The 25,479-nt window shown below is 45.7% G+C and overlaps 1 protein-coding gene across 1 annotated transcript in view; it reads right to left on the reverse strand.

The window, feature by feature from the left end:
- Positions 1-21,748, reverse strand: part of T265_00534 (hypothetical protein) — a gene marked incomplete at both ends in the record, with an annotated part of 31,778 nt that extends 10,030 nt beyond the window's left edge. Inside the window, 4 exons of the mRNA XM_009164338.1 lie at positions 2,131-2,392; positions 5,142-5,447; positions 13,061-14,114; positions 21,656-21,748. Of these exons, the coding sequence (XP_009162602.1) occupies positions 2,131-2,392; positions 5,142-5,447; positions 13,061-13,432 (940 nt within the window). The remainder of the gene's footprint in view (positions 1-2,130; positions 2,393-5,141; positions 5,448-13,060; positions 14,115-21,655) is intronic.
- Between the last annotated feature and the right edge of the window lie 3,731 nt (positions 21,749-25,479).

The following is a 25,479-nucleotide window of genomic DNA, read 5'->3' on the forward strand; positions in this document are numbered from 1 at the left end:
ACGTCTGATGGCTTTTCGCATCGGGTTATGTTCGGGACACCGCAGCATTGTAAACTCGACCCTTGACAGAGAAGCTGATGTCACGCCTACGCCACGGGAGACGCAGGTTCACACAATCTGCTCTGACCTTCCCAGTCCGGATGGAAATATCGTCTTTCGCCAGACCACCGGGACTGATACAGCTACCCAGGTAAACGAATTTGTCTACTACCTCAATCGGATCATCCGCAAGCATGTAGCTAGGGTTCGAGCCCATCCAGTCTTGCAGTAGCACTTTACACTTTGCAGGTGTGAAGCGCATGCCGAACTGCGAGGCGGAATTGTTTAGATTATTTAATATTGTTTGCATTACTACGGAATCAGATCCCAGAAGAGCTATGTCGTCTGCGTACTCGATATCCGTGAGCGGAGGCCCAGGGAGCACTTCGACCCCACAGGCATTAGAGGTTGGTAGTGAGTCCTCCATGATCGCATCAATGACAAAGTTGAAGAGGAAAGGTGAAAGAGGACAACCCTGTCGGACACCACTGGATGTGGTGAACTCAGGAGAGAGCTTCCCGTAGACCTTTCACGACCGCGGGAGTTGGCGTACAGCGCCTTAATAAGGGTCAAGAATTTAGGGGGGGATACCTTTGCTGCACAGACACTGCCATAGTGCTTGGCGGTCCACAGAGTCAAAGGCAGTTTTCAGATAAAAACACACAACCATTGTTGGCTGCTGGAAGCAGTCGGTGTTCCAGAATTTGCCGGTGGGTGAAGATATGATCAACGCAACCTCTTGCAGGACGGAAGCCAGCTTGGTTTTTGACGGATCTGCGTGATAGACTATCTACTCGTCGTACAACACAGTCTGGTCACAACTCAATGCAGAGCATTCTTCATCGGCGCCAAGATTACCAAACGCCGACCAACTAATAGTTCTGAAGAGAAAGCGAGGAGCACCGGCGATCGGGATCCGTATAGTTACACAGTGCAGGTCCAATGGGGTTGAAAACATCTGTAGAAAATACAGCTGCAGCTGCAGATTTCGAGTGAGAGGTTAGACGAACCTTTGAGCTGCGCGGAGTTGCCTGTAGGTCTTTTCCCCAAACCGAAAACTGGCACTATGAAATGCGAACAGCACGTGACACCTAAGTATCTGGACTCTAATGTCCATCGAAGGATCTGCGCAGATGAAACACAGACACGCCAGGCCATTGGAACGCTTTAAATGTTACTTCCACACAATATTATGCGGTGTTTTAGTCTGCCCATCCTTCAGCGTGCTTTACGAGCAACATCCTGATGAGTCGAATTCCGGTCAGTAGGAACCACTCCGTTTGTAACGCGATAGTTCTCCAACGAAGCATTGGGTTCTGGTTCAGGGGGTCGCGTATTCAATGTCGGAACATGTTGACAACACAGGGGATGGCAGACAACGCGGAAGAATCCCCTTGAGGGTTTGAACGCGGGTTGTCTGAACAGAAGTCGACTGAATTTTTCGGGCTTCGCCATCATAATTTCATTTCCTAATGAAAGTGAGTGTTATTCTTGGTCACATAACTGGATGCCGATTGTCTGAAACGTAGCTTCAAGGTAAAAAAAATAATAACCAGTCTGCTCTGTGAAGCTTACAGTAATAATGATAATCGTCCAGTTGTAGCACCCTTTTGGTACCTAGCAGGTATGTCACCTGAAGGAGACGTGAAAGCTGAGATACTGTCAGGTTGCCCAAGCCTAGACAGGGAAGTCGAGAGGCAGAGGTCGGGTTCGAACCACGAACCCTCCGGTCAGTAAGTTCGCGCTTAAACCATCGAGTTATCTTTAGTTAATTACCTTCTACGCTTTTGCACAATTCAAGAAAAAGTGAATTAAGCTCTCTCCGGTGGTGTAGCGTCAAAACACAGCCAAGAAGCACAGAATGGAAAACCTGATGTGAATTCATTCTGCCTCAACTGATTCATCCCATTCTCCGCCACTGTTAGTACAAAAGACCACCTTCATTTTGAGTCAAATGGACTAATTAAATCGAACAAAACTACTCAAGTAGGAAAACTCAGCTTTGAGTTCCCACTGCTTAGATCCACAAATAAGGAATGGTTAAGGGTCAGGTCAATACCAACCCCATATTGACCTAAAATCCAGACGTACTTGGAAGTTCTTCCGGTGTGAGAATGTGGTAGGCAAAATTTTTCTTCACCAAAACTCCAGAAATGGACTGATTATTTTTAGGTGGGTTCCGGGCCAAGCTGCCCAAGACCTTGGCAACCTTCTCACCACGGAAACGTAGATTAACGGGTACGCAGTTCTTGGGGGTAAACAACTCCAAACAACACGTGTCATCGTCTTCGTATTCACGTTGCAGAGCACCTGCCAGGCGAAGCATTTCGTTTTGCTCTCCATGTACGAGAATCTAGGCGGACATATGGGAAAAGTAAGGACGTGTACAGAACCGATCAGCCGTTATATTAAAAAAATGAAGCCAAAACATCCTACACCATAGCACACACTGATACGATAACAAGTACAACCGACGTCACATATCGATACTGTCCTGTAACTCAAAAGAACCAAGGAAACGGTTTTCTGGCGTTTTGGAAGGACTGGTATGCTCGTACAGGAGTTCGTTCACCAATTGACAATAAGTTGGGTATTGTCGGCGGTTATGTGCTATCTCATGGAGAGCTTCTAAATACTTTCAGGGAAAATCGAGTGAAGCCCAATCAGTAAAGACGTTTGATATTAACATCCTCACTTCCTATTTGTCTTATTTTAGTCTCACGCAATGGTTGCCTTTCAGAAGCACAGTATACAATGTATTGGATTAAAAATGGTATGAGGTCAACTCAAACGGAACGTAGGAAATCGGCTGCCGTCGGACAGGTCAGGAAAACAAGAATCTGAAGGCGGTACAAACGAAATACCGAAAGAAATGGAAACCTAAGCTACGTATTCATCGCTGAATTCAAGTGTACGGTATCAGGAACTCCGGGGTAAGATGCTATCTTCGGCTGCAACACAAAACCTGTTAGGTCAAAAAATCAAACTCCTTCAACTGAAGAGTTGCGATAAATGGGAAAATATCAGGAACAAAGTGAGTAAAACAAACGCGAATGGTGCAGTCAATTGGCGAAGACACCAGGCACCCAACCTCCAACGATACAATTCGCTTGAACAGAGGCACCCCCGTTTTCAGAAATATACTAGCCACAAAAGAACTGCATTCGCAAGACAAACTTCTGCTGAGAGAACAAGAAACTGCGATGAAGACAGAGAGCTACGTCAGTAGTCAGACAGGAAATCAACCGCTTCAATAAGATCAACGTCTGCGCCATTCTCGGCTGTGACGTAGCCCTGTGGTGAAGGAGTAAGGTTGTATTTTCGCGGCTTTGACCTCAACACACTCAACCTAACCGCTACATCCACCGTCGCCAACGAATGTGATTCCGGGAGAAGCACAAAATCGGAGGAAATATATAGGGAAACGAAACAAGTGGGGTCAGGTTCCGAACATCTACCACATCGCCAACATCCTCATCGAGAGCATGACATAAGGTTTCATCAATGACGCTTTGCTGCCGCATAGTCACGATTTATTTGAAAATAAAAGTAGACTGGAAGGTAGACTTTGTGCTAGCCTAACACAATCATTCCGAACTGCCTACATTTCTAGACACTTTTTCAGGCAATGTGGATAGAAACTGACAACAAAGACTCCATTTATATCGACTGGCAGTCATATCTTGTAGTCTCAAACCATACGCAACGAAGATCAAACGATCCACAACCTGGAAGGCGAGTAGAACCGACCCAAACGTTTCGTAATCTGTTTCATATCCCTTTGTCAGGTCAAGGGTTATTCACTTCGCTGCTTCCATCACTCTGAATCGGGCACGAAAAACAGCACTCTCTTCGGTAAATAATTGTTCGGCATAAGCAATACATGGCCTAACCAATGCAGCTTCTGGTGCTGGACACATTCTTCAATGAAAGTCCCCACTGCACAACCGAAAGCTCGAGAAAAAACAATGTAGTTTGTTTACTAATTGTCTTTCCAGTAGGAGAATTCCTACTGCTGGCAAGTGGCTACGGTAACACTGCATGCAAATGGATCGTTCAGCAGCTTCTGGTTTTCGGTGCCTAACTGCCATGCCACCCAAAGGAAGTACGAAGGCTGGGATACTGCCAGGTTGCCCAAGCCTAGACAGGGGAAGTCGAGAGGCAGAGGTCGGGTTCGAATCACGGACCTTCTGGTCAGTAAATTTGCGCTCTAACCACTGAGCCATCTGAAAATTCTCCTCAAGATATTCAGTATTTTACACACTGACACAAACACAAACAGATTATCCGAGTAATCCAGCCTCGGGAAGCACCAAAATGTAACCTGGCTCCATGCAGTTTCGAACACTGAATGTGTATTCCATCAACATACGTGGCTGCGAGGTGGAAGTTAGGTTCCCCTGTGTGCTCAACTACATGTTCACATTGGTTTACGGGACAAGTTGAGTTTAGCACTCTGTAATAAATAATCTTTACGAGATAATGAACCTCAGGGTGAACAATCATATAGCTTAAAAAACTTGAGACAATGACCTCCGGCTGATTTTAGGACCACGGGAAATGTCATGGAATATCTATCTAAATTAACGAGTACCTTTCCATTTTACGGCTAGTACATTTCAAACGAGATGAAACAAGTGACGGATGGCATAAAACATGAGAAGACTTCCTTAAAATGAATTTGTGATTTTAGGACCACGGGAAATGTCATGGAATATCTATCTAAATTAACGAGTACCTTTCCATTTTACGGCTAGTACATTTCAAACGAGATGAAACAAGTGACGGATGGCATAAAACATGAGAAGACTTCCTTAAAAATGAATGTGATTTAAGTTTCGTTCGGATATAACATGGAACAAGGGGGTTGGTCAGGCCCCAGAGTCGGGACAGTTTCCACGAGTGGTCCCTAATGGGGGACCAGTGTCGCGAATTCCCTGTTCGTCGAGATGCGTAGATCGACCCTTGCAGGAACTGAACGTAAGCCCTGAATCAGGTTTACTGAAAAGGGTGGTCACTACAACCGATTGAGAGTCTCATCTAAGTTGGAATGAAGCAGATTTCAAAAACAGGTTGGCATGTCAAAAGAAACCAGTACTCACCACGTAGTTAGGTTTCAGCTCACGAATAAATGCACTTGTCTGTTGGTAGTCGGTGTGCGCTGAGAAACTGATGTAGTCCACAGAACATTTCAACGGTAGAGTCTGTCCAGACATTGTGGGAATTTCGGCGGGCAGGGAAAGAATTTGTTTGGCTAACGTCCCCTCAACACAGTAGCCAGCGATAATTACCCCGTTACGCCTATCAGTGCACCAATTCTCGAACAACTCGCGACTCATTCCAGATTGCATCATACCCGGGCTTGCCATAACTACACAAGGACCCGAGTCATCAAAGTGTTCAATACTCTAGAGTTTGGCACGAAAGGAAAAAAGTGGGAATTAGTTCCAATTTGATCACGCAATAATTGGCACGGCAGTTCCACCCGCGATGGGTAGATCAGGTACGATTCGGATAATGTGAACACAGGGTTCAAACGCCAGCTTACTGTTCACCAGCATTCAAGTGCGGCGAGTCGCAGTGAACAGAAGCTGTCAGCATACTCGGTAGAGCCGAACAGTCTGAACTAAAAGCCTCATCATCTGGAACGCCTAATTCATCTACCGTTGGTGAGTATTGCATGCTGGAGAATACGCTAAAAATCAGTCAGGCTGCGTTTCTAAAATAAACCTTTACTTGTTTGCTGCCTAGTGAATTCTGAATAAGCAACTTCCAGCAAGCTTAAAACCTCCAGGGGAAACTAACTAAAAGTTTTTATCGCAGAATGACTCCAGTAGGTTGAGATTAGCAGAATACGGGAGCAATTATCCTACCCCAAATATTAAGCGACTGCGTTCAGTCTACGAAGGCTTGATGAAAAAAAGACCGTTCAGCTGTAGCACCTTTTCGGTGCCAAACTGCCATGCAACCCGAATGAAACACGAGGGCTGGGATGCTGCCAGGTTGCCCCAGTTTAGACAGGGGAAGTCGAGAGGCGGAGATAGGATTCGAACCAGGGACATTCCGGTCGGTAAATTCGCGTTCTAACCACTTGGGCCATCTCGGTTTGATGAAACAGCAGGTAAAGCTGAAGAGTGCTACCCTTGAGAGTCTCATCAACCAATCTGTGAATATTAGCTAAGCGAGACAAGTTCGCCGTTGTTGTTTCACTTCCGGTTAAATTACAGTAGAGGGAAAGACATATTCGCTTCATTTCCCTGGCCAATATGCCAGATCAGCTCTACCCTCAACAGTTAGACCCTTTTTTGATCTGATTTCCTGGGGTCTAAAGAAGGATTCGTAAAAGTATGGCATGGTCCCAACTAGGTGGGTACTGTAGTAATAGGGTGCAAATCTCCTGAGAAACAATCCATCCAAATTCAACGAGTAGCGACCTTTGGCCGAAGCCGATTTTGAAACCGAAATCATCGAACGCATGCGTAGAAGCCTCCTCTGTTTACCAAAAGAACTTTGTGTTCATACATCCACAACTTGATCTTGATATTTATCTCCGAATAACACAGTGCAATATGAAATGCAGCCATATTTGATAGTAACTTTTGTCGGCTGGCACTCTGCAAACAACCGTAGACTTCACACAAAGCTTTTGTGACACTGGACCTCGGTGAGTTACACCAACGATGTCAGGACAATTTTGTCACGACGTTACCCGCACAAACCCTGGGCCCGACAACCAGACAAAACTTTACGAGTAATACCAAAGATGCCGTGTTACATTAGTTACCCAAACACTGTTCGGAAAAACTCACAAGGCTTTCGAGAAACACATTCGCGGGTAACATATAATAATAATAATCGTTCAGCTATAACACCCTTCCGGTGCCTAGCTGCCATGCCACCAGAAGTTTGCACGAGGGCTGGGATACTGCCAGGTGGCCCAAGCCTAGATAGGGGAAGTCGAAAGGCGGAGGTCGGGTTCGAACCACGGACCTTCCGGTCAGTAAATTCGCGCTCCACCCACTTGGGCCATTCCACCCCCGCTAGTAACAGATAGCCCTCTATGATATTTTTAGGACAAGTCATTATGATTATAGGAATAAAGACGTTGGAGACATGCTTGTACAGGTGCGTCTCGCTATCGTTAGTTGGTATCGCACCCTTTAAACACGTGTTTCTCGTGAGATACGTTTTCAGACCATTCATAACTACACGATAGCACGTTTAACTTGGAGTTCGTGTGCAAAATATACAACAGACAGAATCTTTCCTATCTTTCATCAAAGCTGGCACAGAGGTGAAACTAGAGTGGTCATTGATCTTTACTGGAAAGAAATCTGGTGTACACCTCGTACACATGAGAGAAAAAACAGAAAATTCGCGCTGTCTACTGGATTACTGCTACCATATTGGGACATTTCGCAGAGAGGTTTATGGAGTAATCACTGAAAGCAGAGAATTCATGGAAGTCATATAGTACAAGCGTATGCTACGAGTCTAAGCGCTGTGATAACAGCCGTTCTGGGAGGTGAGGATGTAACGATGCGTTTGCAACCACAAAGGTTCTCGATTTGGAAATATAAATATTTATCAAAATCATGATATAAATTTCGGAGGCCATATCCAAACCAATCCAATTCAATCTATCAGCTATAAAGCGTGTACCATAGGCACATTGGTTCCAGCTGCTACAGTTTCGATCGCCGGAAAACGGGAGTGTGCGACGTACAACCAAACCTCGGGGGCGAAGGCATGTTCAGTTTGTTCGGGATTGGGGTAGCTACACACTGAAAGGGAGCGACAGTTGCCCACCCGACTAAATTTATTGGTTAGTGGTTTCGTACTTCATTGCCAGATTATACATTGTCCACCTATCATTCGCTTTCACTCAGCGCAGGCTCGAAAAAAGAGCTCCGTGAGGCAGACGGTCCCAATCAGCGCAGACTATGAAGCGTGAGAAACTAAGCTATCGCGGGAGAATTCGTTTATCCGAAGACCATCTGGAGAACCTCAGTACTACTAATCCGACGTTCCTACCAGACCTGGCTAATGCTTTGGGAACACCTATGGCAAACACTGCGCATAGATGGCACGTTTCTGATCCCCAAAGCAGTATGGATCGCACTACCGCAGTATAAACTCTTCCCTTGACAGACAAACTGACGTCATTCGGCGCCATAGGTGTCGGAGGTTGGTCATATCCAGCCAAATTCACGTCTAAAAAGCAACTAACGTTATGAGCTTCCTCTGTGTGAAGTATGCTTACCGCGTCACAAGCGCCTGAAAAACAGTCGGCAAGGTTATTGAGTTCCACTTAATTCGCCATAGCTTCTTACAGATGCACGTTGCATTTGCTTGTGATAAACTGTACAAACTAGTCGAATAACAGAGATTTTGGCAGGCTATGAAACAATTTCGCGCGCCCGTTATTCTTCGGCACTCAATAGATTACACATCGTGCGCCCTGTGACGGAGTTATGAGAATCAAGCACGCATCAATAGACCTAAAGTTTAACTGTGTCAAGATAGCTTCACCCAACTTTATGACGTTTACAAAGGAAACCACTCACAAGGTTTCTGAAAACTCTTCGACAGCCCATGACCGGTTTCGCTCTTCTTGGGGCTCATCAGGTAAGCGCAATCCCAGAGTTTCCATCAACCTTATATTCTACTTTCATCTAATTACAAAGAAATCAGTCTTCTCAATTCGAATGGAAGGCAACGCATGATACTTCACCAGTTGCTAATTTCTGCTCAGGTATTTAACCAAATCTGACTGTAATGGTCAGATGTTCGACTGGGTGGGCCATTCAACTGCGCATTAATGATGTCTCCTCGTACAGTGACGAGATGTTAGCAAGTCAATTGCCAAGCTCGGCGAACAGAACAACAGCCACCGAATCAACAACGGATGAACTCATCCGGTATACCAATATTTCGGCACATCACCGTGTTGGGATGGACGAAAATCTGCAATTTCTGTTGACCTCGGGAACGATGCGGTTGCTCATTCCAGTCTTTATAGGCCAACAGTTGAAGTGACCTCGGTTCAGAAGCGCATATCCACGTTCACGCACAAACGCACATCAGACAACATCGTCTTTCACGTATAGACCTTGTTTACACATTGTTAGGAGGCACTCATAACGAACATATTGCTCAACATTTCTCTCTCTCTATTTCAGCCTTTCATTGGACTGTTTTGTTCCAGTCCATTCTTGATTCTTCGAATTCCAATATTGGCTGTTCAGTTGCTGCAGTATAATTTCCTCAAGGCTTTTTGTCTTCTCAATTTCGTGTGTAACTGACAAGGTTGATTGACTGATTAGTAGAGAACATAACACTGGCGACGGGAACCCTTCACGAACCCAAGAATGTCAATTTCAGCTGAGGATTTGAAATCAATCCTTCAACAACAACAAGCGCAATTTGAACAATCGCAATTGCGGCTTATCTAGTCTCTCACTCAAGTCATCAATCTCCAAACTTCAGTTTCATCTCAAAGTGGTAGTTCACTATCCTTTGCGGATTCCATTGCTGCAACTATAACTGAATTTCACTATGAGCCAGCATCTGGTCTCACCTTTGATTCGTGGTACAGCCGTTGGGAGGATACATTCTTGAATGAGTTCACCGGCAAAGATGATGCGTGGAAATCCCGTCTCTTGGTACGGAAACTTGGAACCCTCGAACACGACCGGTTCACCAACTTTATCCTTCCACAACACCCAAAAGATTTGACTTTTGCGCAGACGGTGGACCAACTTCGCGAAATTTTTGGTGACCAACATTCACTTTTTAATGTCCGATACAACTGTCTCAAGTTGGCCAAGCGTGAGGCCGACGATTACGTTACTTTTGCCGGTATCGTTAATCGCGAATGTGAGAAATTCCAATTGCAATCGCTTACAGAAGATCAGTTCAAATGCCTCATTTTTGTCGCTGGACTTCAATCTTCTCAGGAATCAGATATTCGCACGCGATTGCTATCCAAACTTGAGCACGAAAAAGACATTACTGTGAAAGACCTCACCACAGAATGCCAGCGCTTGCGCAATCTCAAACATGATACCGCAATGGTACAGCAAAAGTCGCGATCGCCTATTTCCAGCAGCGTCATGACATTGAAGCGAACCGCTGTCACTCCTGGAAAAAAGCCACCAACATCATGTTGGTCATGTGGTGAATGGCATTATGCACGTTTTTGTCCATTCAAGAAACATCAGTGCCAAGCATGCCATCGTTGGGGCCATAAAGAAGGCTTTTGCCGTACCCACAATGCCAAATCACCATTAAACCCAAAGAACGATAACAGTCCGATGAAAGACTCAATCAAAAGGCGGACGTACAAGCAACGAATACAATCCAATTCTCTGTTTGCTACGTTTCAAGTTGAATTTGAATCCCGCAGGAAATACATAACAGTTTCCATCAACAATTTCCCGATCCGTTTGCAGCTTGACACAGCTTCGGATATTACATTAATATCACGTTCAGTTTGGGAATCAATTGGGAAACCTGTTTTATCCTCCACGCACCATCGGGCCAAAAGCGCCTCTGGTAGCACTTTAAAACTAACAGGCAAGTTGTCTTGTGATGTGTTATTCAACAATGTGCACTTCTCAGGAACATGCTATCTCACCGATTGTCCGAAATTAAACATACTCGGACTCGATTGGATCGAGAAACTTGACCTTTTCAGTGTACCTTTATCATCTGTGTGCAGTACTCTGAAATGTTCATCCTCCTCAGACATTGCAGAACACTTTACTAACACACTGAAGACAAAATTCAACGATGTCTTCCAAAGTGGCCTTGGATGCTGTACCAAAACCAAGGCAAGCCTCAAACTCCAACCTGCTTCCACACCAATTTTCAGACCGAAGCGTCCCGTGCCATTTGCTGCTCTCGCAACTGTGGAGAATGAACTTGTTCGTCTCCAGCAATCCGGAGTTATCCAGCCAGTAAACCACTCATCATGGGCAGCTCCCATTGTTGTCATCAAAAAAGCAAATGGCAAGGTGCGCATATGTGCTGATTATTCCACTGGATTAAACGCCGTGTTAGACTCTCACCAATATCCATTGCCGGTACCAGAAGATTTGTTCACCAAGCTCAATGGTGGAAGATGTTTCGCAAAACTGGATCTTGCTGATGCTTACCTTCAGATAGAAGTCTCTGATGACTCCAAAGAACTTCTGACAATTAACACACATCGCGGTTTGTTTCAATTTAACCGTTTGCCATTTGGGGTAAAATCTGCACCAGCAATATTTCAACAAACAATGGATGCCATGCTAAACGGTCTATCAGGAGTTGCTGCTTATTTGGATGACATCATTCTTACAGGTTCTAGTCAAGAAGAACTTCTGCATCGTTTACATTGCGTACTCGAACGGATTCAACAATATGGTTTTCGTCTACGTGCAGAGAAGTGCGCATTTTTTCTCACTTCTATCAAATATCTTGGATTTATCTTTGACGAAAATGGTCGTCATCTAGACCCAGAAAACATTTCTGCCATACAACACGTGCGATCACCACCATTTCATCCACAATCAAATGGCCAAGTGGAAAGATTTGTGGACACTTTCAAACGCGCACTCCAAAAACTCAAAGGGGAGGGGACCACACCGGAAATCATCGAGACATTTCTGCTGAGTTACAGGGCGACACCAAATGTTAACGCTCCACATGGTAAGTCCCCGGCGGAGGTACTTATGAACCGGAAGGTCCGCTTACCCGTTGACGTCATCCGTCCAACACCACATTCGCCAACCGGTAGAAACATAAATATGGAAGTTCAGTTCAACCGACATCACGGTGCTGCAAAGAACATATTTATACCCGGCCAATCTGTGCTAGCGAAAGACTATCGTGGTGGCGCGGAAAAGTGGACACAAGGCATAATTGTGCGCCGGGCCGGAAGAGTTGTCTATGAGGTAAATGTAGGCTCCTCTATCTGGGTCCGTCATGCCAATCAGCTACGCGCTTCCTATTTTCCAGCGGCAGCTACACTTGACCCTGTTCTTCCACTGGAGACTCTTCTCGACACATTTGAGTTAGCTCAAAAGCCACAATCTCCAGAGCCGATAAATGAACCAGAAATTTCCAAAAGTTGTACACCCAGAAGATGGACCGATCGGATCAGAAAGCCTGTCATACGAATGCAACTGAACCCACAACTCCAGTCGTACGAACAATGACTTCAAAGGGGAGGTGTTAGGAGGCACTCATAACGGACATATTGCTCAACATTTCTCTCTCTCTATTTCAGCCTTTCATTGGACTGTTTTGTTCCAGTCCATTCTTGATTCTTCGAATTTCAATATTGGCTGTTCAGTTGCTGCAGTATAATTTCCTCAAGGCTTTTTGTCTTCTCAATTTCGTGTGTAACTGACAAGGTTGATTGACTGATTAGTAGAGAACATAACACACATCAGTTTGATCATAAAGCTGAGCAGCAACCCACAGACAGCACTGCTCAATATGTGTGTTGCATGTTATAGAGATAAGCCTCAGTTGCAAACGATATGATCGTTTTACTTGTTGATTAAGCGGTTTCTGGTATCATCCAGTCAAAGTGGTTGGGAGAGCATCCTGTAACAATCGAGCGCACTGTTCACAGCTTATCGATCTCCTTTAAAACTTGATGATAGGTTTAGACATTCGCACAAAAAATTTCGTCATTCCGTGTACACCCAGCTATTGAAAATTCGCCGGCTGCAATCTAGTGCAATGCTATACATTTGGGTCTGGAACAGCAATCTTGTACAAACACCCCCAGAATTAGACGGTATATGAGGGTAGGCTTCTATGGACGTGGCACAGAACAATAAAAACAAACTGAAACTGACACCTTGAGGTAAGCCTATAAGTGTAGTTGGCTTATAGAAGACTACCGTATTATTAGCGGCAAGATAAAATTACATACAAAAGTGTGTCTAATAGTATTTTCTATCTGAAAAAGGGCAAAAACGAAAAAGCTCTGAAGTCACACACGAAAAAATTCTTATGAACTTGCCTTGAGGTTAGAAATATGGCGAAAGCAGAAAGGATTATTGTTCGCCAGCTGATTTCGAATTTTTTCATTCATCGCGTGGATGTATGTCTGATAAACTGCCATGCATTTTCGAGCCAGTTGGCTCGCATAGTAGATGGGGATGTCATGGAGTTCCGGATGGTTGGCCCAGTACTCATCCAAAATAAGCATAAGTTCCTGGGCACGACCAAGAGCGAATGCTGGGATTAGGCAACGTCCACCTCGCCCAACAATATCATGTACTAAACGTGTGAATCGGGCTTCGCGATCTTCACGCTTATCATGAATGTGTATCCCATAGGTGGCTTCAGTGATCAAGACGTCTGGTCGAACATGCGGTATTTCGGCACACATAAGATGCCGATCCTCTTGCCTACTGAAGTCGCCAGTGTAGAGCACCTTGAAAAACTAAATGAAACCGTTGGCGAACCGTTAGCGTACCTTGACACCAGCTATTTCGATGAGGAACATTGCGGCACCCAGTACGTGCCCTGCATGGAATGCTGTAAATTTGATGCCATTCACCTCCAGTTCTTGATGAAAATCTAGTGTGTCGATACGATCCAGACTGGCAATTATGTCACGATCTGTGTACAACGACTGATCAGGAACGCCTGAAGAATTACTAACCGAGAAGTGGAATATATTAGAGCATGAACTGAGTACCTGACCCGGACAAAGTCAGCCAGAAGGTAACGGTAAATAGCCTTGGTGGCGTGTGTCATATAACACTTTGCGCGGACCCCAGTTTTCAGCAACAAATAGGGCAGTCCTCCACAATGATCAAGGTGGAAGCTGAAAGCATAGTCCATAGGTTACATGCTTGCGACACTTACTGGCTAATCAAAATGAGATCCGCCGTGTGGAGGTCTGGGATAGCGTCAATGAACGGTAAGCTTTCCTTGTTCCGCAGACCAGGGTGAATGCCACAGTCTAGCTACAGACTTCATCATACAAAAGTATGTGACTCACGAGTATTTTCTTCCCTTTGAACGTAAGGAGAATGCATGATCTTCCAACTTCCTGACCGGCGCCACTGAAAATGGTTCATTAACACCAGAAGAGTTAGTATCGTACAGTGACAAGGCAACGCTACATATGGGGCAATAAACGTGAGGAAATCGTACGGCAACTCAAAACCTAACCAATGAGAAGTAGGAAAACCCGATTTTAAACTAGCTAATTAAGATGATGTTGATAGATACTGCCTAAACAGCGAGAAAAACAAGGTACAAATATTCGACAAAACTGCATCGATATTCATCCGAGAAACATGAAATGTTTGCAAAATAAACACCAAGTTGAGCAGAGAGATGAGAAGTCCTATCAGTATCAATGAGACCAAGTCTTGGTTGCTTGCGATGGGTTATTGACTTGGAAAGATGTACATTGGCTTAAGCGAACGGACCTGCCACTGATTAAGTAGCCATTAGCTGTAACACCCTTTCGGTGCATAACTGCCATGCCACCCGGAGGAAGCACTAGAGCTGGGATACTGCCAGGTTGCTCAAGCCTAGACAGGGAAGTCGAGAGGCAGAGTTCGGGTTCGAACCACGGACCTTCCAGTCAGTAAGTTCGCGCTCTAACCACTGACTCAGGTAGGAGACGGCCTTTACCTACCTAATGTCCCATTGGGTAATGGGGGTAAGTTTCCGTACCTAATTCGGCTATAACCTGCTTTTCGCTGGCGGCAAAAGCCTTCTCCATCTCCTGTGCCTTTAATATCCATCAAAACTATCAGTCTTTCCTTAGGCCTCTCGTTATTTGGCAGTTGAGGGATTTTTGTACGCCCTCATACTAGTTGCCTGCTGATACGGATCTCTTGGCATCAGTCAAGATTGGCAATACCTAGGATATTCAGTGGCCGATTGATCATATCGGAGAAATCAGATAAACAGCAGTGAACGCCGCTAGCACGGCAGTTGAGTCATCTCGGTACTGCTGAGCCACGGTAGCTTCGGAGCGAGACTGCTCAGCAGTTATAGCGCGAACTTACTGAACGGAAGGTTCGTGGTTAGAACCCGGCAGCTGCATCCCGACCTCTTCTGTCTGGGCTTGGGCAACCTAGCAGTATCCCAGCGCTCGTGCTTACTTCGGGGGGGGGGCATGGCAGCTGAACGACTCTTATTTATCTTTTCTTCATTGCTACTTTATCGTTACTTCGTGCATTCTCGGACCAAGCCAGTATTCCGCAGCTATGTGGGTCACACTACTGAGTCACTGATTCCGAAGAGAGTCCCCAAGAAAACATTACCACGTGCTGCTTCGTTCGAAGTTAGAAGCTTGGTCAGAATACCGGAGCACAACCCTACAATCCCCCACGATACGTGAATCAAACTTTTAAACCAAAGGCTCAAAGTAGAGTGCCGCAAATAAACCCTCTGTGGTTGATCTGAACAAAAGATCATCATCATCATCGACAGTATGATAAGATAATCACCATATACTACTGCAGCTCTTCGTTCACCGGCGCCCATTCACAACCCCACCCTACCTTTCACTGGGCCCGTTGCGGTCAATCCATCTGCCAGTCCCCTAACCATTGTTCCACGCATGAACTTTCACCAATAAGACAAACAAAGAACAATCCTTTACTAAATTCAAAAATCTGATCCTCATTCCAGGTTTTAAAATCCGTACGCTCATTCAAACTGGACAACAGGTGTCTGGCTAAAGCCTTGCTTCTTACTGTCGACGTATTTTGTGTCTCCGAAACATGTCACGTTGATCACCCACCTCAAATCTTTTAGGACGAGATAAGATAGTCCAAAACTTACTTTCAGTTTTCTGAAGATATTGCAACGATTCCGAGGGGGCTACACTTCCTCCGGCGGATGCAGACGCTTTCTGAAACTGGATTCAAATAAATAGTCGTCTTTGCGCTGTGTGGTTGTCAAGCGGCACCAAGACCAACACATATCAATGTGTTAAACAGTGCTTTCGTCAGTTTAGCACAATCCCGACGGAGTGCAGTTTTGAAACTGTGAAAGCTGGATAGCTCCGGTCACCAAGAAGGACACATGCCATCCTGGTGTGATATGAAAAAGCAGGCTGGACGAACAAGCACGGGAGCACAGTTAGATGGTAGACTCAAAGCTGATGCTCACTGCACAGATAATGGAGGACGACTTCTTCGATGGTGTGTGCTGAACATTGTTTGCTCGTGGTCAGTATGAACTTTCAGCCCAAGTATTAGTACCGAGTAACTTGGAGGCCACCAGCCGCGGGTCAGTCATGGACTCAGTGGGATTATCTAGCTGTCAGTTACCACCGAAGAGCCTTTCTTAAAAACCACCGATCAGACTGGACTGTACCATGATGTGTTGGTCTACCTGCCTCCGCCAACTACAGAACTATACGACAGGGGGTTCGTGAGATACCCGAATAGTCAATGGATAGAGACCTGACTAACACAGTCTTCTGATCCTACAGGGATGGCGACTCTTTTTTAATGCACTCCACTGGCAATCCTTGCCAGATACCGCTGTCTTGCGATCGTGCTTTTAAGCTGAACGTGTTGACGGGGACCCTAATCGTCCTCCTGTTTAGGTTTGGGCGTCCACGTCCCCAACAATAATAACCTCACACCATATCGGCCGCCATGTAGTGTCATCAACCATACAGTCTTATTTACCGGGTAGACCAGGGCAGGTAACCGACGTCGGGCTGCTGTTGACGCCTGTACCCCCTGTCCTACAAATACTTCCCACTTCCTCCGTGCCACTAACAATAATCTCGTAGTTGGCCAATCAGTTAAGGCTGATGAGCCGATTCGTCTTCTATCGGTTTCGGTCACATCTGCTGTCCAACCAGCGCGGACGTCCGATCTACCTGGCTGCTTTTGGCATTCGCACTCAAAAGCAAGCGGAAAAACAGATTGCTCTTGCTAGCGCATCAGCACCGTAAACGACAGCACATCATGATCGTTCAAACACCTATGCTTCGCTACCATGCAGGTGCAGTTTTTTGGGAACCATGTGAAGAAAATTATAAAAGGGGGTGGCGAGGGGACTCAGCACTAACCAACCACAATCATTCCGAGGTTCCCATACGTCCAGACACCAACAACACAACAAGGCCATCAACAATGATAAAAATCCATATCTTGGACCATATCCAACCATAAAAAATAATGACAAGCGTCCAGAGCTGTCATGCCACAAGAAGGAAGCGTGAAGGGTGAGATACAGCCAGGATTCCCAAGCCTAGACAAGCTGGGCTCAAACAACGAACCTCCCGGTCAGCAATCCCACACCTTAAAAACAGAGCTATCTCGAGCTTTAACTTATCAACCACGCACCGAATACGTCACGCGCATCCCATTCTGGAATGTGAGTCGCACCTATAGTACCCAGACTTCCCGTAGCCACTTTCATACCTTCGTGATGTATCTGAGGTTGACATTGTCCTAGCACCTGAACGAGTGTGAAGATTTGGTCAGTGAAGTTGGTACCAGTCCGGAATTCTGCTTACCGCTTCTCAGTTAATGCCAAACGGGCAATCACAAGACGACGAAAGACGAGCGAGACGAACAGTCTTGTTATGACCGGAGTCAAAATGACCTTTCTAAGCCTCTTTCTTGAAAACGGGCACCTTCACCGGTTATTACGGTCAATTTCTCTCACTTGCCTTATCCCTCAAGACCCACTCCCTCCCTATCATATATTCTGGAAATTCTCTTAAGGTGACTGGTATGGTATGCGTCAAATCCGACAATTACCCTTGACTATTGTTTTCGAAGGAGCAGAAATTTACAACTGACCTGCTACACGGTATAAGCGAATTCATTTCCACTCTTCTTCAATCCAGAGAAGTACCACTACTCTACGGGTGGTACGTTGGCCTAAATGTAGCGCGTTCAGTCATCCTGTCCGAATACTTGATGAATGGAATATGGCTGTCTCAATATATCGGAAGGACTTGGTCGGAATTGGCATACTGACCCTGCTGCTAGGATTCCCAGACTCGATTACCTGGATTGGAGGTTTCCTGCATAATCACTCTATGAAAGAATGAGTGGCGCCATTTACCACAGTCAGAAAATCAGTGCTGGAGATCCTCAAGGACCTGTGCTCTCAACTACACTGATCCTCCTTCACGTGGATGTCTACATTTACCTCTTCCATTCATGCCCTTGCAGATGAGGACATTTTGATTTTCTCTTAATCATAAGCTCCGGTTCACTCCAACTGTGAAACGAAAGGACACTAGCAATTTCTATCCTGAACACCGACATTACCAGCATAGTTGACTGAGGCTTGCGAACTGAGCAACGTTTAAGCTTTCAAATTCCTTTCATTTATCCATCTCTGTTCACAACTCCACTTCTGACTTAAACCACTTGATGGAGTCTGCAACCATCCCGCATTCCTAGTCAATCAACCTTCTCGGCCTACCTTTTGTTGAGTTTTCTTTTCCTTACAAATTAAGGTCATCGCGACGCAAGCATCAAGGAAAGTCGGCTACCCTTCTCTGATAGGCAAATAATTTGCCTCTGACAAAGTTCCCCATTTTAAATCCCAAATTTACTCAGTACTGCCATCATGGTTGAGATGAAGTCCCCTCTGATTCTTTCCTGGTTCCATTTAAAACAAAATTGCAGGCCTCATCGATGACCCTTGTCACTGCCAGGAGGTAACGCCTATTGCTTTATGGTACTTTACTACCACGGAAAATGTTGATAGAAGCTTGCTTCTGCTGTACTTTCCCCGTAAGCGTCAACTGAATGACACGTCTATGGTTATCCGATTAACCCCACTAAGTTACCACTAAGCGTTGTAAATCGTTTTCTAACATTCCATCTTCGCAACTCTATCTTCCTTATATCTGTGATGTACTACTCATAAGGTTGCTGAGACAGCCCACGACTGGTTTCGCCCATTTTGGGGCTCATCAGGTAGGCGCAGTCCCCAGGTTTCCGTCAGCCTTATGTTCTACTTGAAGCCAAATTGCATGAAATTAGCGAATATACACTCATTTGCAAACTAATTTGGTTTTTCGAGAGACTCACCTAGAACCCAGCCGAATCTTTCGTTTGTGATGTTTCCAGGCAACTAAATGTGCTGCACCAGGCCACCTCATGTTTCAGTCGCTACGATATTCGAGATATCGCGATACATGTATATATCATAAAGTTGCTGAAAATCCGTCGACAACCTTCTATCTGTCTTCTATCTTCCCTAACCCATATAAACTCAAACTAGTCGAAGGCCGATTTAACGCCCATCTCAGTCTTTCTTATTTATGTGTAGCTACGTGTGGCATTTATCGGTATTTATAAGGGTCCTCTTATCATGGTTCCACCCTTCCTCTGTAATCCATATATTTGAAGAGAAAAGGCTTGATCACAAGGCGGCGGCAGTCGGTAAGAAGCCAAGCAAATAGCTCCAATTTCAAGGAAAATCTGTTCCAACCCCAGCCTGAAGACTTTGTCGGGCAGTAATCTACTGACCAGCTTGCTAGAGAGACTATGTGTATGTTGAATGAGCATCCCCCGGTACGGGTCAACGGGTTATTAAAGTGGGCAAAAAACTGCACCATGATGAGATTCGGTCTCTTTGTGACGTCTCTATGGGCTACCCTAAATGTCTACGGTGTCACTGGTGCTCAACAAAGATGCCATCTGTGGCCCCTCCCCGTTAACTCCGTAATGAACGTGCTGTCTCAAACACACTAGGAATTTATATAATACCACTAGCAAACATGACGATGTCTCTCTCCTAGGATTACGCCTTGGAAGAGCGAACTATTCGAAACAACCTAAATAATTCTGCCAAACGGCCAGACATGCGTTCAGCTGTAGCCAACTTTCGGTGCCTAGCTGCCATGCCACCAGAAGTTCCACGAGGGCTAACCTAAATAATTCTGCCAAACGGCCAGACATGCGTTCAGCTGTAGCCAACTTTCGGTGCCTAGCTGCCATGCCACCAGAAGTTCGCACGAGGGCTGGGGTACTGCCTGGTTGCCCAAGCCTAGATAGGGGGTCGAATGGCGGAGGTCGGGTTTGAACCACGGACCTTCCGGTCAGTAAATTCGCGCTCTACCCACTTGGGCCATCTCATCCCCGCTAGGCATGCGCTTTACACTTCAAAAGGGTGCAATCAAATCTAAGTCCTCTGCTTCCAGGTGAAAACAAGTTTGTCTGCTCGGAGAGAGGCGCAGATCCCCGCTGACTTGTGACAGACGAAATTACTTCCCTGATCAGGAAAACCGGGGCAGTGTTTGCAAAATCCGGACACTTTTATTCCGAGGTGACACCATTCTGGCTATCAGGTTTACGAGTTACACTGCTGCGCTTCAATCTGCCCTAATTCATGATTTAGACATTTGGCCGCTGAGTCCAGATCTTGGGGAAATTTTTGACCATTAGTGCCGCGGAAGCAGTGTGGACCTGATGAGAACATCAGATCAGCGGTGCCGAGGTACACCAAGTAGTTTTCAGGAAATGTATTTTCCCCTCGATAAGTCAGCTGATCACATCCCACAAGTTACGGTGTTAGGCCATGCAGTTAGCAGACTAGAGAGGACTTGGTAGAAAGGCGTCAAAGAGGTCACGAAAAGTTTGGGTGTTGTTGGTGTTGTGCGCCTTCCAGGATGGGGTCCCCGTGATCCCATCTGTGTTCGGCTGGAGACGTTGCAAGATATGGCGGCTAATTGATGTCAGTGGCGTTCTTGCTGTCAGTTTATTTCCAGATTGTCTGGTTGAGCGGTTGGAGGTGTAGGCACTTCAGTATGCTTGACAAAGGCCAGCACTAGGTCCTTTCCCTCACCCACTCTTTTTCTCTTCTCTTCACTGTAGGGCTTTTAAAAATTATATATGTATACTGTATATAGACGAACCTTGTGGTTGTACAGCAGTAAAGCATCAGTGCCAACAGCGATGTCGCTGTCTTTGATGATGATGATGATGATGAGAGGGAGAGAGAGGACCGTTCGCCTCATACGACCCTGCCCAGCTGCCATGCCACCTGCAGCAGGTTCGAGGGCTTAGATACTGCCGGGTTGCCCAAGTCTAGACTGGCTAGTTGAGATGCAAGTGATGGGTTCGAACCACTGACCTTGCGGTGAATACTTTGGCACCTTAAATACCTAGCTATATCGAGCTCTCTCCGCCCAGTCATGTATCATGTAAAGAGGACCCAGAGGCGGTCACTATATGGGTCGGTGACGAAGAATGGAAGCCCTCAATGGTCAAATCAGTCATGTTTGGTGACCCTGAAGGAGATGCTTATGTTGTGTAGCTGGCAGCCATCTTACATCAAAGCTATCGCCTCCGCTTCACTTCCTGAAATGCCGAACAAACAGAACATGTTGTTGCAAGTGCATTGACTGGGCCATCGCCTCCAACGCATACCCCCATTATCTCATTCTCTCTATCCATTCCTGGTATTCCTAGGTGCAGAAAATTCGGTTCACCATCCTCTATCCTGGTTATGCGCCCATTCGTGTGCACATATACCAATGAATGCACTGTACATCCAGGACAGGCTAACTCCACGGAACTGAGGTAAATGTCACAGTATGTGGGTTCGTACATGAAAGGACGTCGGGGGTAATAATAAACTAAGCAAAACTCACAGTGGCATGACGGTAAGCCTGTCGCTGTCATCGAAGTTCTCATTGAAATCCATCTGAGACCGAGGCGTCAGTGAGCTCCGCGGTGGCCCAAGCGGCAATCTTATACGTGATTGGTTCGCGAAATGACAGGGGTTCGTAGCCAATCAAGAAGAGCGGAATGATTGTTTACGGTACTCGTTAACTTTGGAATGCGATCCGAGGGTGAGGGCGAGAGCTTGATGGAGAGCACATCTTGATGGTAAGGTGTGTCTGGTAGCACACAGGGATGAGTGCGCAGCAGACAGCTACCCGAGCGACATTTTCCGACCGGCGCTGGAGAGGAATAGGATGAGCCTGTTCACAATGCGTCATATATCTGCCACGCCGTTCCCTCGTGCGAGTTCTTGTTAATTTCCCCTAGTTTCAGTCAGTAAGTTACATTTAGTGCCTTAATTCGTGCTTAGTTTTCAGATTTGCATCAAGTGCTTCCAAAAACCGCTCCGGTCCTGCTTCGTAGACTGAACCGGCAAACGTTTTTTCTATAAATGCTGCTTAGGTGCCGCATCAAGTGCTTCCAAAAACCGCTCCGGTCCTGCTTCGTAGACTGAACCGGCAAACGTTTTTTCTATAAATGCTGACTTAGGTGCCACTTGTTTTTTATCGATCCTGAGTCTATCTCAAGTGGGCTAAATAAATGAAGTAACGGTAGTTGTAGCAAACGAGTTGTTCCGTTTGAGCGGCATTAGCCTCCCGAATTTTTGAAAAATGCCGTGGTATAAGCAGTTCAAGAGTTACTTAGCATGGTTGTACTGGATCTCAAGGTATTCTAAGACTCATTTGCTATTCTCTGGCCAGTTTTCATCCTCCGGTCCTTCGCATATGTATGGCACGGCAATCTGCAAGCTGATCTTCCAATTTGCCGTCACGGACGTCAAACATCATCACGCCTCCTCAGTCCCGGTTTAGGCCCAATAATTCGCCATGACCCAAACTGGATACACCCAGAGCTCCGGACCTACAGACACAAACCTTCGTTCTTTTCAATCCTCTGTCAGAAATCAAAGAATATCGTATATTGTGACTCTGATCTGATGAATTATCCCACTACCCATCGGATTTCTAAGGCAGCGGCTAGGTGTAAAAATATGCGCTTGAATTCACGTTATTAGCCACATCTGATGCCAACAAAGTAACCCGTGTTGCTCCTGTTTCTACTTCTTTCTTATTTAAATGACGCAGCAGAAACGGATAAAACTTCGCAATCATCACCCTCTAGCTCATCTAGGGTTCTCTGGATCTACACTCTGTGTTTATGCATAGGCTGTAAACACAACGCGCGCCTAGTGCAAGCATATTCGACCACCACGTCACCCTTATGCATGCAACTCAAAAGCAGAGCCCACGTGGAAACTATTCTTTTCGCCGTATGTCACACCCCATGTTCCACTGCCGCATAGTTTTTGAACTATGGCTCTCCCAAAAGGTTTGCTCAACCCTCACATCTGACATTTGGCTGCATTCTAAGCGAGCGCGTACTCGTCAGATGATACTGTGCCACAGCTTAGTTTTCAGATTTGCATCAAGTGCTTCCAAAAACCGCTCCGGTCCTGCTTCGTAGACTGAACCGGCAAACGTTTTTTCTATAAATGCTGACTTAGGTGCCACTTGTTTTTTATCGATCCTGAGTCTATCTCAAGTGGGCTAAATAAATGAAGTAACGGTAGTTGTAGCAAACGAGTTGTTCCGTTTGAGCGGCATTAGCCTCCCGAATTTTTGAAAAATGCCGTGGTATAAGCAGTTCAAGAGTTACTTAGCATGGTTGTACTGGATCTCAAGGTATTCTAAGACTCATTTGCTCGTCTCTGGCCAGTTTTCATCCTCCGGTCCTTCGTATATGTATGGCACGGCAATCTGCAAGCTGATCTTCCAATTTGCCGTCACGGACGTCAAACATCATCACGCCTCCTCAGTCCCGGTTTAGGCCCAATAATTCGCCATGACCCAAACTGGATACACCCAGAGCTCCGGACCTACAGACACAAACCTTCGTTCTTTTCAATCCTCTGTCAGAAATCAAAGAATATCGTATATTGTGACTCTGATCTGATGAATTATCCCACTACCCATCGGATTTCTAAGGCAGCGGCTAGGTGTAAAAATATGCGCTTGAATTCACGTTATTAGCCACATCTGATGCCAACAAAGTAACCCGTGTTGCTCCTGTTTCTACTTCTTTCTTATTTAAATGACGCAGCAGAAACGGATAAAACTTCGCAATCATCACCCTCTAGCTCATCTAGGGTTCTCTGGATCTACACTCTGTGTTTATGCATAGGCTGTAAACACAACGCGCGCCTAGTGCAAGCATATTCGACCACCACGTCACCCTTATGCATGCAACTCAAAAGCAAAGCCCACGTGGAAACTATTCTTTTCGCCGTATGTCACACCCCATGTTCCACTGCCGCATAGTTTTTGAACTATGGCTCTCCCAAAAGGTTTGCTCAACCCTCACATCTGACATTTGGCTGCATTCTAAGCGAGCGCGTACTCGTCAGATGATACTGTGCCACAGTGCGTATTCCCAAAATGCGCAAGTCTCCATAAAATGTCGACCAAACTATATTTTTTCAATAAATAACATTCATACCAGAGTGCTAACTCATATCGGGCATCGTCGACTCCAAAATATCACCTCCATCTACGTGTATAGCTCTCTCCGATGTCTTTTTGTAGATGCGCGTAACCATACTCACCCCCAATGCGTTCAAAACTAGCTAAACTTTGTTTCAATCTTTGACCCGGCCTCTTACAAGTGACCAAAACTTAATCCGTAAACGCTGTGTCGTGGCAAAATACTCTTGAGCTTGATTTTAACCACTGGCAATGCGATGACCAGCCACATCTCAATCGCTAAAAGCAGAATCCAAATGCACACGGGAACGCGCAACCTTCCGAGGTACTTTTCAGTCACTCGTGATCCTATAAGAAACCCAGACCGTTGTCACTTCTTCTCACATAAACAGACGAAAACTCATATCCGGACAAAGCGTCTCAGCGACCCAATTTGAACCATACGAAAGTGTCTGAAGATAAAAACACTCGACGTGCCCGAAATTTATAATCACACTCATCAGTCACCATAAATATCTGGTCTTCTGGCTGGTCTGGTCTCGCGGTTTTTCTCTTGAAACACCTGGTTTTCCTGATTTTCGCAAACCTTTGGATAGAAGATCACACAATGAAATATTTGGAGCTAAGAATTCCAGCGATTGCAATTCCCCTCACCGTTCGAATTTCCCGGAGTGATCAGTGTTATCTCTATTGTTCCCGTAAATTATGTCCTAAGTCCTCCGGTCTATTTTCCCAAACATTTGATTCCAGTTTGTTTCTCGCTGCAGGCAATTCTCGCCAACCTTTGAGTGTGATGCAAGCACCCAAACGATCTTTTGGGTGCTACCATTTTCCTCCTCGGAATAAGAACTGGATCGTACAAACGGCTTTCTTTACCACAACCTTTCGCTGAGCGAGACTTTTTGTGGCGCAGGCATTCGCCATTCGTACTGCACACTCCACGTAGATCTAGAATTCCTGATTTGCATCCTTCTCTCTCCAAAGGTATACTTGGTTTTCTGTAAGAATCCACTGAAACCCAAGTCCAAAGATACTACTCACCCAATGATTCCCATAGGCCTGATTGGTTTGCTCCACAATATTTCAACACTGTTGCGGGCCGCAGCGGACTGTTGGCATTCGTCCCAGGTGCAGTGAAAAAACAGTATACGACATTGAAATAGACGCCAACTTTACCGCACCCCATATCCAAATGTACTACCTAGAGTCGG

The sequence above is a fragment of the Opisthorchis viverrini genome (genome assembly GCF_000715545.1).
Source record: "Opisthorchis viverrini unplaced genomic scaffold opera_v5_5, whole genome shotgun sequence".
Classification (NCBI taxonomy): domain Eukaryota; kingdom Metazoa; phylum Platyhelminthes; class Trematoda; order Opisthorchiida; family Opisthorchiidae; genus Opisthorchis; species Opisthorchis viverrini.